The sequence below is a fragment of the Meles meles genome, chromosome 17 (assembly GCF_922984935.1).
Source record: "Meles meles chromosome 17, mMelMel3.1 paternal haplotype, whole genome shotgun sequence".
NCBI lineage: Eukaryota > Metazoa > Chordata > Mammalia > Carnivora > Mustelidae > Meles > Meles meles.
Genome location: NC_060082.1, coordinates 26,129,304 through 26,145,449, shown reverse-complemented (window position 1 = coordinate 26,145,449; position 16,146 = coordinate 26,129,304). Strand labels below are relative to the sequence as shown.

Genomic DNA, 16,146 nt, shown 5'->3' with positions numbered 1-16,146 from the left:
CTGGTTTCATGAGCTTTTTTGGTGTTGAGCTCTTCTAACAGGTATATAATCCTATCTCATTGTCGTTTTAGTTTGCATTCACCTGTTGACTAAAGATGATGAGTATCTCTTTGTGTGCTTATTCGCCAAAAATACATCTTCTTTGGGAAAGAAGTGTCTGTTTACATCCTTTGCTTGTCTTTTATTGGGTTATTTTTTTTTCTCCCATCCAAGTACTAACCCAGGCCCGATCCTGCTTAGCTTCCGAGATCAGATGAGATCAGGCACGTTCAGGCTGGTATGGCCATAGACCGGGTTATTTCTTTTCTTCAGAATTCAGTTGAGAATTCTTGCTATATTCTCTGACTGGCCTTTTATCAAATTTGTGTTTTTCAAACATTTCCCCCCAATCTGTGGCTTGTCCTTTATTCTCTTAGCAGTGTCTTTCAAATGGCCATGCAGGGCCTCCTGGCCCATCCTGGTCATTCTCCCCACTGCCTAGGGCAGGCATAGCTGCAGAGGGGTGCTTGATGCTGGATTCCCCACTATCACCAGCAATCACCTGGGGCACCCTCTGAAGATACGATTCTTCTCCACCTTACCTCATTTGCTGTTCTGTTGGGACTGGTCTAGTTTTGCTGGATCTGTGGGCGAGAGTGCTCATACCGATCTTGAACTTTCCAGAGCAAATGCCTGTCTTCCTTACAGTTAGAGAATCTTTTTTGGCATCACAACACAGGTCCAGCTGTACTGAAATAACAGTGTCCGATTTTAGCTGGATTTTTTGCACCTTTGGAATGTGAGATCCCCTCAGTGAAGCAAGTTATCAAGGAAAGTTAATGAATCTCTTTCCTTGGAAATGTCATTATTGAACACTCATGATGCTCAGCACTGGGCAATTTATTTTGAGAAGTAGCTTTTTAATACATCTGAGAAAGTGTTTTTGTTTTTAGAAATACTGTCAAAATTTTGTAATCCATGCTAGCCCATAATGAAAATGTTTAAAAAAATATTTCCATCTAGTTTGTATTACTTTCTGTAGTAGCAGATTTTTCTTCCTAATTTGTTTTGCATTTGTTTTTGCATTTTAAGTTTAATCTGCTGAGAGAAAGAAATGAGGTATAAAGATTGGAAAGGAAGAGATGTTATATTTACATAGAATGCAAAGAGAAGCAACTGAAAACTATTTTTTTAAAGATTTTATTTATTTATTTGACAGACAGGGATCACAAGTAGGCAGAGACGCAGGCAGAGAGAAAGAGGAGGAAGCAGGCTCCCTGCTGAGCAGAGAGCCAGATGCGGGGCTCGATCCCAGAATCCTGGGATCATGACCTGAGCCAAAGGCAGAGGCTTTAACCCACTAAGCCACCCAGGTGCCCCATGAAAACTATTTTTAACCAAACTTTTTTATTTTGAAACAATGATAGATTCACTGGCAATTATAACAAATAATACAGATAGATCCCTTGTATACTTTGCCCAGCTTCCTCCAATAGTAGCTTGCAAAAGTATAGCACAACCTGGGGCCCCTGGGTGGCTCGGTTGGTTAAGCATCTTACTTTTGATTACAGCTCAGGTTGTGGTCTCAGGTCATGAGCTCAAGACCCCCATCAGGCTCCATACTGGGCATGGAGCCTGCTTAAGATGCTCTCTCTCCCTCTTCCCCTCTAAACAAACAAACAAACAAACAAACAAATAATAGTACGATAGCCAGGATATTGACAAGAGACTGTCAAGATGGAAACTATTTCCATCACAGCCAGGATCCCTCTTGTTGACATTTTTTCCCCAAAGATTTTATTTATCATTCATTTGAGAGAGAGAGAGAGAGAGCAGGAGAGGGAGAGAGAATCGGAAGCAGACTACACACTGAGAGCAGAGTCCGACACGGGGCTGGGTCCTACAACCACGAGATCATGACCGGAGCTGTAACTAGGAGTCAGATGCTTAACCTTCTGAGCCACCCAGACACCCCTTCTCTTGTGGACATCTTAAAGCTGCACCCATCTTCTCCGAGCACAACCCACCTTCCTTCATCTGCGGCAACCAGTAATCTGTTCTCCATTTCTATAATTTTGTCATTTCCAGAATGTTATATAAATGGAATTACAATATATTAAGTTTAGAGGATTGGCTTCTTTCATTCACCATAAATCTCTGGAGATGTATCTAAATTGCCACATATATCAATAATTCTTCCCTTTTTATTGCTGCTGTAGTGTTCCACTACACTATACCACAGTGTAACCATGATCCCATGGAAGGATCCTTGGGTTGTTTGCATTTGGGGCTATTAGTAGTAAAACTGCTATAAACATTCCTGTGTAGGTTTTTGTGTGGACATAAGTCCTTGTTTTTCTGGGACAAATGCACAGACGTGCACTTGCTGGGTTATATTATAGTTCATATGTTTAATTTCTTAAGAAACTGCCGAAGTGTATTGTAACCTGGCTGTACCAGTTTACGCTTCCACCAGCAATGTATGAGTGATTTAGTGTTTTTGCATCTTACCCGTGTTTGGTGTGGTCATTATTTTTTATTTTAGCCATTCTGATAGGTGTGTAATGATAGCTCATTATTGTCCTGTTTCTTTCCTTTTCATTGCACTTTTAATTTGCATTCCGCTAATGGCTAGTGACGTTGAACTGCTTTTCAAGTGCTTATTTGCCATCTGAATATCTACTTCAGTGAAATGTCTTTTGGCCGTGTTCCAGTTGGATCGTTTGCGTCTTTGGTGCTGAGTTTTGGAAATTCTTTATATATTCCAGAACTAGTTCTTTGTCATATGTGTGATTTCTCCCACTCGTCATCCTCTTTTGCAGAAAAGTGTTTTTAATTTTGATGAAATCCAGCTTATCAGATTTTTCTTTTATGCAGTGGTGCTTTTGGCATCAAACTAAAGAACTGTTTGCCTGCCCCTGGATCTCAAAGATTTTCTGTTTTAATTCTACAAGTTTTAAAAGTTTACATTTTACATTTAAGTCTTCCCTTCATTTGGATGGAGATTTATTTCCATCTAGTCTGTATTGCTTTTGTATTTCTGTTAAGGACGTAGGCTGAGTTTTGTGGTTTGGGGTTTTTGTTGTTGTTGTTGTTGTTTTTTAATGGCTCCTGAACGTTCAGTTGCGCCGGCACCATTTGCAGAAAAGGCTGTCTTTTCTTCCATGGCTCCATCACCTTTGCGTCTTGGACAGAAATCATTTGAGCATATTTGTGTGGATCTACTTCTGGATTCCCGGTTCTGTTGCATTGATCTGTGTGGCTGGCAATTCCTTTGCCAGTACCATACATTCTTTTATTACTGGAGCTATCTAATGAGTCTTTCGGTTGGATAGACTGCTTCCTCCCATGTTCTTCTTTCTCAAGATCTTGTTAGCTATTCTAGTTCCTTTGTGTTTCCATTTAAATTTTAGAATAATCTGTCTGTGTCTGCTGAAAGTCTTGCTGGGATTTTGATACAGATTGCATTGAACCAGTGTATCATTTGGGGGAGAATTCACACCTTTGCTGTGTTGAGTCTTCCAATCCATGAACACAATGTGTCTCTGTCCACTTAGAGCTTTGATTTTTTTTCATAGACACTGCATCATTTTCTACATGTGAATCCTGTACACATTTTGTTCATTTTGTACCTAAGTATTTCATTTTTTTGAGGGATTGTAAATGGCATTGTATTTTTAATTTTTCCATGTGTTCATTGCTTTTATATAGAAATACAGTTGGTTTTCAAATGCTTATCTTATATGCTAAAATCATGATGATTCCATTTATTATTTCTGAACAGGTTTTTGTTTCTTATTTTATAGATTCCTTGAGATTTTCTACGTAGACCATCATCTTATCCGCAAATAGAAACAGTTTTATTTCTTCTTCTCTGTCCTGTATGCCCTTGACTTCCTTTTCTTGCTTTATTCCACTGGCTATAACTTCAAGCACTATGTTGAGTAAGATCAGTGAAAATGCACATCTTTGCCTTGTCTTCAGTTTTAGGGGGGGAAATTCAGTCTTTCACCATTAAGTATAATGTTAGCTGGAGATGTTTTGTAGATTTTTAAAAATTGAACTAAGGAAGTTTCTCTCAAAATTTTTTCTGAGAGTTTTTTTTTTTTTTTAATCATGAATGGGTTTTGAATTTTGTCAAATGCTTTTTCTGCCTTGATTGACAGGATCATGTGATTTTTCTTCCTTAGCTTGTGAATATGGTAGATTTCTTTGATGATATTTATTAAGCCAGCCTTTCATCTGTGGAATGAACCTACTTGGTCATAGTGTACAATTCTTTTTATATGTTGCTGAACTTTATTTGCTAATTTTTTAAGAAGATATTTGTATTTATAGTCATGAGAGGTAGTATCGATCTTTAGTTTTCTTTTTCTCTTTTTACTGTCTGTGTCTGATTTTGCTATCAGAGTCACCTAGCTTCATAAAATAAATTGGCAAGTATTCTCTTCTATAGGATGGAAGAGATTTTCTAAAATTGGTGTTGATTCTTCTTTAAAAGTTGCTAGAATTCTTCAGTGAAACAGTCTAGACCTGGAGATTTCTCTTTTGGGAGTTTTTAAATTATGAATTCAACTTCTTTAATAATTACAAAACCATTTGAATTATCTATTACATATTAGGAGTTGTGGTTTGCATTTTCGAGGAATTCGTCCATTTTGAGTAAGATTTTAAATTTATATATATAGGGTTGTAGTGTCTTCTTATATCCTTTTGATGTCTGGAGGGTCTTTAATGACATCTCCTTTTTCATCCTGATATTGGCAATTTTTTTTCTTTTTCAGTTTTGCTAGAGATTTGTTGATTCTATTGATCTTTTCAAAGAACTAGCTCATGTTAGGAAAAAAAGAAAGAAAAAAGAACCAGCTCATTTCATTGATTTTCTATATTGGTTTTGCTTCCTAGTTCATTTATTTCTGCTGTTTCTTGTTTTCTTCCTTCTGCTTGCTTTGAGTTTATTTCATCCTCTCTACTTTCTTGAAGTGGGACCTCATATTATTGATTTGAGGCTTTTCTTCTTTTCTAATGTATGTATTTAGTGCACAAATAAAATCAGGATAAAAATAATGATGTGGACAATTTTAAGCTCCTCTTATAAAGAGGTAATTTTCCTAGTAAGTAACGAGTTTCTTCAAACTGATAAGAATAAACCAACTAATAGAGAAATGAACAAAGAATAGAAACAATTTAAAGGAAGGAAATACTCAAATTCATTCATAATAAATGAACCACAAAAGGCAATTAGATTGTCAAAGATCAAAAAGAAACCAAAAAACAAAACAAAACAACCCAAACCAAACCAAACCAAAACAAAACAAAAAACCTATTAATACAGCGTATTGGGGAAGTGGGAATCAGAAACTCAAATATGGCTGGTGGGAGTATAAACTGTCACAGCCTTCACGGAGAGCAATTTGGCCACATTCCCTTTGACCCAGAATCCTATAAATAGTCTTGCAAGTGTGAGAGATCATATGTATTGGAGCAATTTTCCACATCCAATGATTACAAACATCCTACATGTCTAAGAGTAGAGGATTGAGCACATAAATATGACATGTTCCTACAATGAAATACTATGCAGCTGCTAAAAGCAGTTTTACATGAGCTAATATAGAAAGATATCTAAGATGTTTGTTAACCGAGAACAGCAAGGTAGATGAAAAATATGTATAGTATGTTGTAATTTTCAAAAAATGTGTATCTATGTGGGCACAGCCAGCCTCTGTAAGGATACACAACACACTGCTAACAGTGGCTGGCCAGGGAGAGGGGCTAAGTGGAACTGGGAAGGGGGTACAGGATTGGGAGGGGAATTTACTCATATATATGTATTCATATTATTCATATAAACTTCTTAATATGTACTCTTATTATACACTCCTTTGCATCTTTTGAATTTCATATCATGTGAAGGGACTATCTATCTAAAAAAAATAAAATAAATTTTTTTTTAAAGATTTTTTTAATTTATTTATTTGAGAGAGAGAGAGATCACAAGTAGGCAGAGAGGCAGGCAGAGAGAGAGGAGGAAGCAGGCTCCCTGCGGAGCAGAGAACCCGATGCGGGGCTCGATCCCAGGATCCTGAGATCATGACCTGAGCCGAAGGCAGCGGCTTAATCCACTGAGCCACCCAGGCGCCCCTAAAATAAATTTTTTAAATGCTTAGCTAAAGTAAGAACCTCCAGAAAGAAATAGAGACAGAGACTAAATAATTCTTCGTTCCCTCTGCACAGGTTAAATATCCAGGGGGAGGAGGGACATGAGCCAGGACTCAGGAGTACTTTGATTTTTCTATGTCTTCAGAAAAATGCACTTATGGCATCATAGAATTCCAAGGCAAGAAAGTATTGGAGATTCCCCAGTCCCACTTTTATTCTGTGGCCAGGGGCAGAACAATCTGAGAATAAGCATTTGCTGAGAAGAAATCTGTAAACACTCCCCACGCAGACACTGAGATAGGAAGGCCAAGAGATGGCATTTTGGGAGCCAGTGAGCAACCCCAAACATTCCTTCTGGTGACCAATATGACATGCTCTGCTTGCCCCTATTGCTGGGGAGCACGTTGCACTGCCCACTCTGCCCCCTGTAACCTAGGCCTCATTCAGAGGTACCCGGCAGGTGTCTGGCCTCTAGAAGCTGGAGGTAGTACCTCGATGCCCAACGACTTGGGAGTGGTCCCCATCCATCTGTGACTGAGAGCCACTCTTCTTGCAGCCAGTGGAATATTAGGTATCACTTGATCATGGTTCCTCCCCAGAGCACCAGGTGTCCTTCCTGGAACCGTCTTACCCCTGGGTCAGCTGGAGAGTCTTTACCATGGATTCTAAGTCTCCCTTCTCACTTAACCCTGAAGTGCTGTGAGCAATGATGATAAAAAACATTGGGGGTAGTTATAACCTCCTCATCTTTAAGGTTCTCTGTCTGTCTTTATATGTCTCCGTCTCTCTTCAAATCACAGCTCTCATTTGATACGGCAACCTCATAGGGCAGATCTGATCCCCAGTTTTCAAGTGACAGTAAAATACTTATACAAGGATTTGTTTTCCAAGTGCTTTCCTACACATTATCTCATTGTAGCCCCCCAGTGCCCTCATATAGGCAAGGAAAGTTTCATTAACCCAGATATACAAATGGGGATATTAAAGAAGCAGCTGTGGAACAGTGGGTCTTGGGGATAAGAACGTGCGGGTTTGAATACTTCGGGATAAGAACATGGGTTTATTCTACCTGTTTCCTCCAGTGTGAAATGGGGATGATGATATCTTTATCCATTATTAGACTGAATTACTGTTAAGATTAAATAACTATGGTTTGAAAGGGTTTCAAGAATTAGCATTCTAATGATTTCTTGTTTCTCAGTCTGTTCTAGCATTCAAAATTTATTTGTATTTTGAAAATGCTTTGCAAAGAAGAGAATTATGTAACAAACCTGACATGCCCATCATTGTCTGTAAGAGTCAGCAGTACAAGACCAGTCCTGTCTCAGCTATCCCCCTACCACCTTTTCTTTTTTTGCTTTATTGACCTGTTTTCAAAATAATGAAGTATTTCCCTAATATCCTCAAAATGGGTTGTTTGGAGTTTTAAGAGATATTCTTAGGAGTTCGTAACACATTTGTTATGTTTCAGTCTATTGCAGTTATGATCCCTGTAGATGTCCAGGTTGACCAAGGAAACCTTATTCTGGATGGCTTTTGAGACCTTTTGGCATGACTCTTACAAGATGTCTTTGATGCTGCATTTGATCTTTTGGTTTGATGAGGTGTTCTAGGCTTATCTTGTACAACTGCTGCCTCAGACATTTTCCCAAAGAAGCCTGCTCCTTTGTGGAGGGTTGGTATTTAGAGTTCCTAAACTGATTGCCAGGGGTGCTCAGTCCTCCTGGGATGATCCTTGTTTCTTGGTCTTACAGTGGACAGGGCTAGGGAGTACGCTTTGTGTGTGCACGTGTGTGCATGCATGCAAGAATGTGTGCAAGATAAAACATAGAAAGTTCATACTGAGACTCCAGTTAACAATCAGGGCTACAGACTTTTTACCTGATCTCATCGATCTTGCATCTGTATTACCTTTCAAGAAGAAACTTTTTTCAGCAACATTAGTAGTAGTATTCCTTTGACTTATCTCATAATACACTACAAAAGTCCCAGAATAACAATAAGAAGAACAGAAAAGTACCATCAATAATATGATTATTGAAAACAGTTTAGGGTTGGAGGGGTATAGGGAATGGGGCAGTTCCTTTTATTCTTAGGTATATTCTTCCAAGGATATTCAAATTACTGTGTTTTAATTTTTCTATGTGTAGTACCAACCAACTGAACACAGTTGCAACTCATTTGTTGCATTTTATTTTTAGACATTTCTTTTAAAAAATATTAATTGTGCTTTTATTATGTCAGATACTTACATGTTCCAAAGCAAATTCACACAACAAGGTCTATTTAAAACCCAACTTTTATTCCTGTCCCATCCACATCATTCCTCCCCCTCTCTGTAGGTCTTTTAAATTTTAAATTTTTTAAAAAGATTTATTTATTTGTGAGAGAGAGAGAGCGTATGTGAGGTGGAGGGACAGAGGGAGAGAGTCTCAAGCAGACTCCTCGTTGAGTATGGAGCCTGATGTGGGGCTCAATCTCACAACCCTGAGCCAAAACCAAGAGTCTGATACTTAACTGACTGTGCCACACAGGCGCCCCTGAAATTATATTTTATGCTTTATTTTTTTATTGTCTTTAAAAAAATAAGCAGGTATATATTTATCCTCGTGTTTCTCTCCCTTTCTTAAATAAATGATAGCATATTAAACACACTTTTCCCTATCATGTTTTTTCCACTTAACAGTAGAGATCACGACATAGGCATATAGGATATATTTCTTTTTTCTTTTTTCTTTTTAATTTATTCATTTGACAGAGAGAAATCACAAGTAGGCAGAGAGGCAGGCAGAGAGAGAGGAGGAAGCAGGCTCCCTGCTGAGCAGAGAGCCCGATGTGGGGCTCAATCCCAGGACCCTGAGATCATGACCTGAGCTGAAGGCAGCGGCTTAACCCACTGAGCCACCCAGGCGCCCCTAGGATATATTTCAAACAGATTCCTAGAACTGGGATTGCCAGTCAAAGAGTGAGTGCATGCGTATTTTGATACATGTTGCCACATTCCCCTTTACAAAGGTAGATTTTACCATTTCCTGCAGACACATTTTAATGTTAAAGCAAATGATTAAGTGAGATATGTTATCTGCACCAAGAAAGGTTAAATGGTTGCCCAGAAGGACTGGCACTGGGCTTGAACCTGTAAGTTCTAACTAGCAGTAACTTCTCCCCATTTTACAGATGAAGAAACTGTGAGACACATGCAGGGAAGTGATCCACCCTAAATGACATATCGAATTAGAACTTCAAATCCATGTGCCCTGACTCTAAATTTAGATCTCCTTTCAATGTTATAGATGAATTTATGGTGAACTCAGTTTGATTATCTGTAGGTGGGGAAGAAAAACCCAATCTTTCTCCTAAGTTAAGACAATTAATGAGATAATTATGGGTTAATTCCCCCATGGGTATAGGAGAAATGCTCCAAGATATGACTTAACTCCTTTAGGTGAACAGGGAATCAGCAATTAGTTTATGATGTCAGGGCACTAATAATGATCCTATGGATGAAGAGAGACCACCGAAGTCTGACATGATTAGGCACCTTGCAGAATCGCTCTCCTCTCTTGCCCAGTGCCTTGAATTTCTTTAAACAAAGATGTCATTATGCTAAGCAAAACTTTCCAAATGGGTGTGGACAACGATGCAATTTCCCAGTGAATGAACAGACTGCAAACCACGAAGCCTTTTCTTTTCCTTTCCAAGAGTGACCCTGGGGCTCTTTGTGCTTGCTTTGTGACAGGTTGATTGACTTATGTGCAATTTGGGACCCTGGAGCTTTCCTTCCCGCTGCAAGCTGGAAGAGCGCCTCTGGTATCGCAAGAAGGAGGCTGAATGAGGCAGAGACGGTGAGTGGGGTGAATGGGGTGAGGGGGGCTTGGCCCGGTGCACGCTCAGAGGCGGGGGTGGGGGGAGATTCTTGCCTCTCCTCTTCTCTTTGATGAGCCAAGGTTCTTTGGCTTCCCGAGTCCCGTAAAAGGACATCTCCTTCCTTCTCCCTGGAGCTGGCTGGCCACAGAGCCAGACCTCCAGGCTCCCCTTTGCAAGGAGACTGGCACTGGGCAGCTTTCGCTCCTTTTCTCCAGCGATGCAGTCAGTGGCATTAGACTTGTCATTGTCCAACTGTCCACCTGAATTGAAAAATTGGGAAACAGCTTGGTGATCCATAGCCCCCTGCCCCGCCTCACATAGCCTGGCCTCCTCAACCTGGGAGCCTCCTGAGTGACAGGCTCAGCATATGGGGGGCAGTCTGGAGAACCCCTCCTCTGGGCGGGGCATTGGGCCCCGGCAGATGGACCGCTGTCCATGGCCCAGTGAGCAACGCGAGGCCGCACTGCTGAAGCAGACCCTGTGTGCACGGTCTGCACTGTTCCATTCTCAACTAGAATTGCCTGCTGCCCGCGGCTGCTGTTTGAGTCTCGGGCTGAGGGAGGGGGGACCGGGGAGGAAACGTGTGAAGTGAAGGCTGCAGTTTTCACGGAGGAGTCACTCTGGTGACAGATCACAAGCTAGTGGCCTGGAGGCCTGAACAGAGAAAGATTTCCCCATTCTTGACTCTTGGCACCTCTGCCTCATGGCATTTTGTCTTTCTCTCTCCAGCCCCCTTTCCAGATGTCTTCGTTCTCCCAGGAGTTGGGAGATGGGGCTGGGGGGTGGGGTGGGCAAGGCTGCAGGGAGGGGGTTGAAAGGTGGGAGCAGAGCTTGCTGATGACATGGATTTCGCATCTGGACAAAATCCAGCTTTACTTGCTTGGTGACTTTAGGAGTGTTTCTAACTTCTGTAGGCCTGAGTTTCCTCGTTTATGCAATGGGGAGAATAATGGACATCTTGTAAAGATCAAAGATGGAATGTACAAAGAGCCCTGCACAGTGCCTGACATGTAGCAGGGGTTTAGTAAAGGAAAGTTATTATTATCTAGCCTATCAACAGAGCTCAGATGTACTTGTCTTATCAAGGTAGTTTCTCTATGGGCCCTTTTAGGGCTATGACTTGCCCTTAAAACACTGCCAGGTTTCAGGGACTGCTCGGGAAATCCATCTGACCACAGGGCTTTTCACTGAATCATTGTTACTAAATACTGAACTTGAACATACTGCCTGACCTTGGGGGTGGGAGACACCATTCTTTTGTTCTGCTGTTTTTGGAGGACCCTGGTTGTAAAAGTGGTATTCCAGCTGTTTTCATGGGCGTATAAGGCTCTGAAAACCAGCATGGGAACAGACCTCCGGAGCTGAGGTGGAATCGGGAGGTAGGCAGCGTTGTGTGGCCACACCCCCTCTCTGGGTACTTTTTCAGGTACCCTCCCTCCTGTCTGTCCCTGTGCCCGCCGGAGCCCGTCACTGCCCTCTCTGGACACCAGCACTGTAGATTGCCTCCTGAGACCCCCCACCTTGTCAGGTGATAGCAGAGCAAACTTGTGCTGGCTTGCCCCTCCAAACACTTCCAACCTAACCAGTAATCGCTAATATGGGTTCTGAGCTTAATTTTGATCGTGCATCCATTTAATTACGTCATTTGACCTTCATGACCATTCTGTGGTGCGAGCCAGGCTGGGGTCTTCATCCCGTTTGAGGAATACACTGCGGCTCAAGAAGTTATTTCTCCCAGGTCCACAAAATTCCTTAGCGGCGGAGCCCATCCTAGAAGTGAGGTGCCCTCAATGAGCGATGTTTTTCTGGCCGTGACCCCACACTGCCTGCTCCAGCCTCGGGCACCGGCACACCCTGAGGGGTCAATAGGTCCAAGGACTTTCAGATGCACAGAGAAACCTTTAAAAAGAAAAGAAGAGTGCAGAGAGTACATGCAAGCAGCCCCATATGGCTGTTGAGGGAACAGGAAGTTCTGAGAGAAGGGGAGCTGATCCAGGTTTCTTTAGAGGGCGATCACCGTCATCCTTACAGTAATCAACATCCTGAGTGCTCCCCGTATGCACCGGGCACTGTGCTCTGTGCTGACGTCGCTCTTCCGTGTCATCCTCGCAACAAACCTGTGAAATAGGGCCCGTTAATTGCTCACATGCTACTGGTGACAGAGATGCAGCACGATTAAGGCCGGTGTCCAAAGCTGCACATCTGCGGAAGGGCCAGGCCTCCAGTGTGAATCCCAGCAGTCCCGCCCTGGGACCCGCACTGTCGGGTTCGGGGTGGCCGCTTCCGAGCCTTCCTGGAAACTCTGGGTCACCTTCTCTTGGCTTGCCTCCAGCCAGGTTCCAGGTGGGAATCTGATTTCAGAAGCCTGCAGGGACCAGTCCTGTTTCTGGGTCCTTCTTCCCTCTGGCTCTTCCCCTTTTGTTCTGAGGCCACTGCCATCTGGAGCTGCCCCAGGCATCTGCTCTCAGCACTCTCCTCCCTCCCTGCGTGAAGTCCCCACTCAGCCTAATCTTTCCCCCACCCCCGCTCTCCTCCACCCCAGCGCTATGGCTCTGGGTCCTCACCGGGCACTCGGAGCGGACACCTGCCCTCTGACGCAAGGCAGAGGAATCTCCCAGTTCTCCAGGCCTTCCTCTTCCATTGGGTTAATCGCACTCACACTCCTAAGCCCTTCTGCCTGTTGCGGAGAAGCTGGGCCTCCTCCGTGCAGCAGCATTCTACCAGGACAACGCGGGCTCAGGACCCAGGGCTACGGGTTCATGGAGAAGTGGGGGATCTTCATTACAAGCTGTTTTACGTCTCTATCCCCTGCCCCAAGACTGATTCCCAGGCCCTGAGGTGGTACCCGTGCTTAGCCACCTTCTCCTGGGGCGCTGAGGTCTGCAGGCTGGGTGTGGGGACGTGGCAACTATTCCCCTAACAGCTGTCTCCCTCGTTTCTCCCGAAGTGATGCCATCTCTTCTCCACCCTCGGCCTTTGCTGGCACCCCGCTAAACCCACCTTTTTAGCAGAGGCGGGCTGTTGAGTTTGAGACAGCAAGTCACCTCTGGGTTTCTGTTTCTAATAAGAGGACCTCATCTCCAGCCAAGAGAGAGGCCGTTCTGCTTGCTGACAGATGCGCTTCTCAGGGCATAAGACACAAAGCTTTCTCCAGCGCCACCAGAGCCAGTCTTCAGCGTAAGCGTGTAGCCGCCAGCGCTTCGCACCAGACTCCCAGACACATGGCGCACCTTCTAACACAGGCCGCCACCTTCCCTGCCTGTGCCACATCCCCTCCTCCAGGCTCCCATATCTTCACGCCCCCAGCCTGCAGAAGCCTGCGGGGATGGCAGGGGATGGTGACTGATGCCTGTCTAGGATGTAAATGGAGGGGGCTGGAGAGAGGAGGGGGGACAGAAGCCCCTCCCTCCTGCTGTCTTAGTCCTTTCCTCCCTGTGTCACTTTATCAGTCCAACAGGAATTTTTTTTAATATTTTATTTATTTAATTAACAGAGAGAGACAGAGAAGAGAGATCACAAGGCAGAGAGGCAGGCACTGAGACGGGGAAGCAGGCTCTCTGCTGAGCAGAGAGCCTGATGTGGGACTTGATCCCAGGACCCTGAGATCATGACCTGAGATGAAGGCAGAGGTTTAACTCACTGAGCCACCCAGGCGCCCCCAACAGGAATTTTAAAAAAATGCAACTGGGGATGTGTTATCCTTGGAGTATCCGTGGCTCCACCAGTAAGGAGAGCAGGATGGGAGTTACCTCCTAAGCACTGCGGCTCTCCCTCTCAGGTCTGAAGTAGTCAGTGCCTGGGCAGATGACCGGATGTTGGTTTTAATACTTGGCCACAGAGCCAGTATTTGGTTATTTGCACAGGCATTGTGCATTCTGAAGATCTACAAAGCAGACTTGTAGATTCGAAAGCCCAGCTCATCCAAGGCCACGGAAGGAGACCATACACCAGCTGTAACTTGGGGAATAGGAGGAAGGACCAGTGGTTTTTGAACGCCAAGTTTGTGCCAGGCCTTGGGTTAGATGCTATACATAGACATTACCCCACTAATTGATGAAAAATGAATTGACTCAAAGCAGTCCATTTCATTCATAATCATCGCAAAACCTTTTAATAAGGGTCTTCATCCCACTCTTAAAGACAAGAAAACTGAGGCTCCAGGAGATAGTAAACGCATTGGTGAAGACCACGCAGCAGGTCAATGGCTGAGGGGGCATTGAAGCCACATCTCTGTGTCCATATCCCGTGTGTGATGTCCTAGTGAGTTCATTGTTCACCTTTATTGATTACACCCAGCCCCGTTCGGCTTTGAACCTACAGGCCCTTATTCCCACAAAGGACACAGGAACGAGGTAGGAGTTTCTGCCCCCACCCTCAGGAAGCTCACCGTCTGATTAAGGGGCTCAAGGTCCTCTCTCCTGCACCCCAAACAAGCTTCCCCTCTAATCTTGTCCCTCTTTTTTTTTCCTGGCTTGAGCTCAGTCTGTGGTTTTTAAATGGCTTCAGAACGTTGGTCTGTGAAAGCAGGCTTAGAATCCCACAAATAGGACAGAGTAAGCAGCTTAACCCGAGTGATGTGAGCAGACGGATCCAGATGGTAGGTCCTCGGATGGACAGTGGCCAGAAATCCAGATGGGGCACCCCACTCAGGGAACCTGGGAGGCCACCGGTCAGTGCCTGGGGGAGGAAGCTGGATTTGAAAGAAAGATGGTTAGGGCTTTAGATGCACAGCGGTCTTCCTTTAGGAAAGCTTCTGAGAGGGTCTGAGTTTGCTAGCTGTTCTCTCTACCGATGCCCTCCATATAGCATTTTGTAGTTCACTGGCGGGGGGCGGGGGCGTAGACAGAACTGTGGCTTGCCCAAAGTGGCAGACAAACACTTAGCCCTCCGTCTTTTGTTTTAAATCAATATCCAATATATTACATTTCTAAGCCCCCAAACCGAATTCTTCTTTAAACTTTTCAACTGACAAATTTTATAGTTGTCTTCATAAATCTCATAAATTTTAACAAGCATTTGTTAGATCCCATTAAGAAACTTAGTTCAAAAATAAGTAAATAAATCTTTTAAAGGAAGGAAGGAAGGAGGGAGAAAGAAAAGAAAAAAGGGAAGAGAAGAAAAGAAAGGAAAGGAAGAAACTTAATTCAGAGGGGTGCCTGGATGGCTCCAGGATTCTCTCCCTTTGCCCCTCTCCCCACTTGTAGGGGGCACGCACGCTCTCTCTCTTTCTCTCTCTCGAAAATGAATAACTCTTAAAAAAAGAAAAAAGAAAGAAACTTAGTTCATTAAGTCCCTTTCAACCTTTGAAACCACGTTTGTAAATTTTACCATCACTTTCCTTTTTGAAATACCACAGTTTTCTAACAAAACCTTCTTCCTATTCCTTAGTAATTCTTTTTTCTTATTGATATTTCAAATAACAGCTTTACTGAGATATAATTCCCATACCATCACCACAATTAATTTTAGAACATTTTCATAGAGTTTGCCCTCCAGCCCCGCGAAACTACATACCCATTAGGGGTCCCCTCCCCCCCGCTGTGGTTTTCCTCTAGCAGTAGACAACGCTGATCTACTTTCTACCTCTACAGATACACCTACTCTGCACATTTATATTAGTGGGACGATGCAATATGTGATCTTTGCGACTGGCTTCTCTCACTTCTCGTGAGGTTTTCATAGTGCGGCCATGTTTTAGCGTGACTCCACACCTCGCTCCCCTTCGTGGCCGAGCAGGATGGTGTTGGATGGACGTACCACATTTTATTTATCCATCCATCGGGTGTTGGACATTTGAGTCATTCCACTTTCTGGCGATTGTCAGTTATGCTGCCGTGAGCATTCCTGTGCGGATTTTCCTGTGGACATGTCTTCCGTTCTCTTTGGTACCTACCCAGGAGTGGCGTTGCTGGGTCATGGGATTACTGTGTGTCACCTTCTGAAAGACCCTAGGTCTTTTCATATTAAAGGCAAGCCTTTCTTTCTGGCCCTCTACCCTCAATGTCCATCTTTTCTCCCTCCCACGTCCCTCCTTCTTACCCAAATCTTGGACCCCACCCTTGGAGACCTGTCGTGTAGGATTATAATCACTTCCCCTCCAGCCTTCCGCTCAGCCACTTCCCTGTAATGACAGGCCCC

At 43.6% G+C, this 16,146-nt stretch overlaps 1 protein-coding gene across 19 annotated transcripts in view; it reads left to right on the top strand.

The window, feature by feature from the left end:
* NFASC (neurofascin) overlaps nt 1-16,146 on the top strand; it is a 179,002-nt gene that overhangs the window by 73,214 nt on the left and 89,642 nt on the right. For all 19 annotated transcript variants that reach the window (XM_045982432.1, XM_045982434.1, XM_045982436.1 and 16 more), the window contains exon 2: nt 9,881-9,986. In XM_045982432.1, the coding sequence (XP_045838388.1) occupies nt 9,881-9,986 (106 nt within the window). The remainder of the gene's footprint in view (nt 1-9,880; nt 9,987-16,146) is intronic.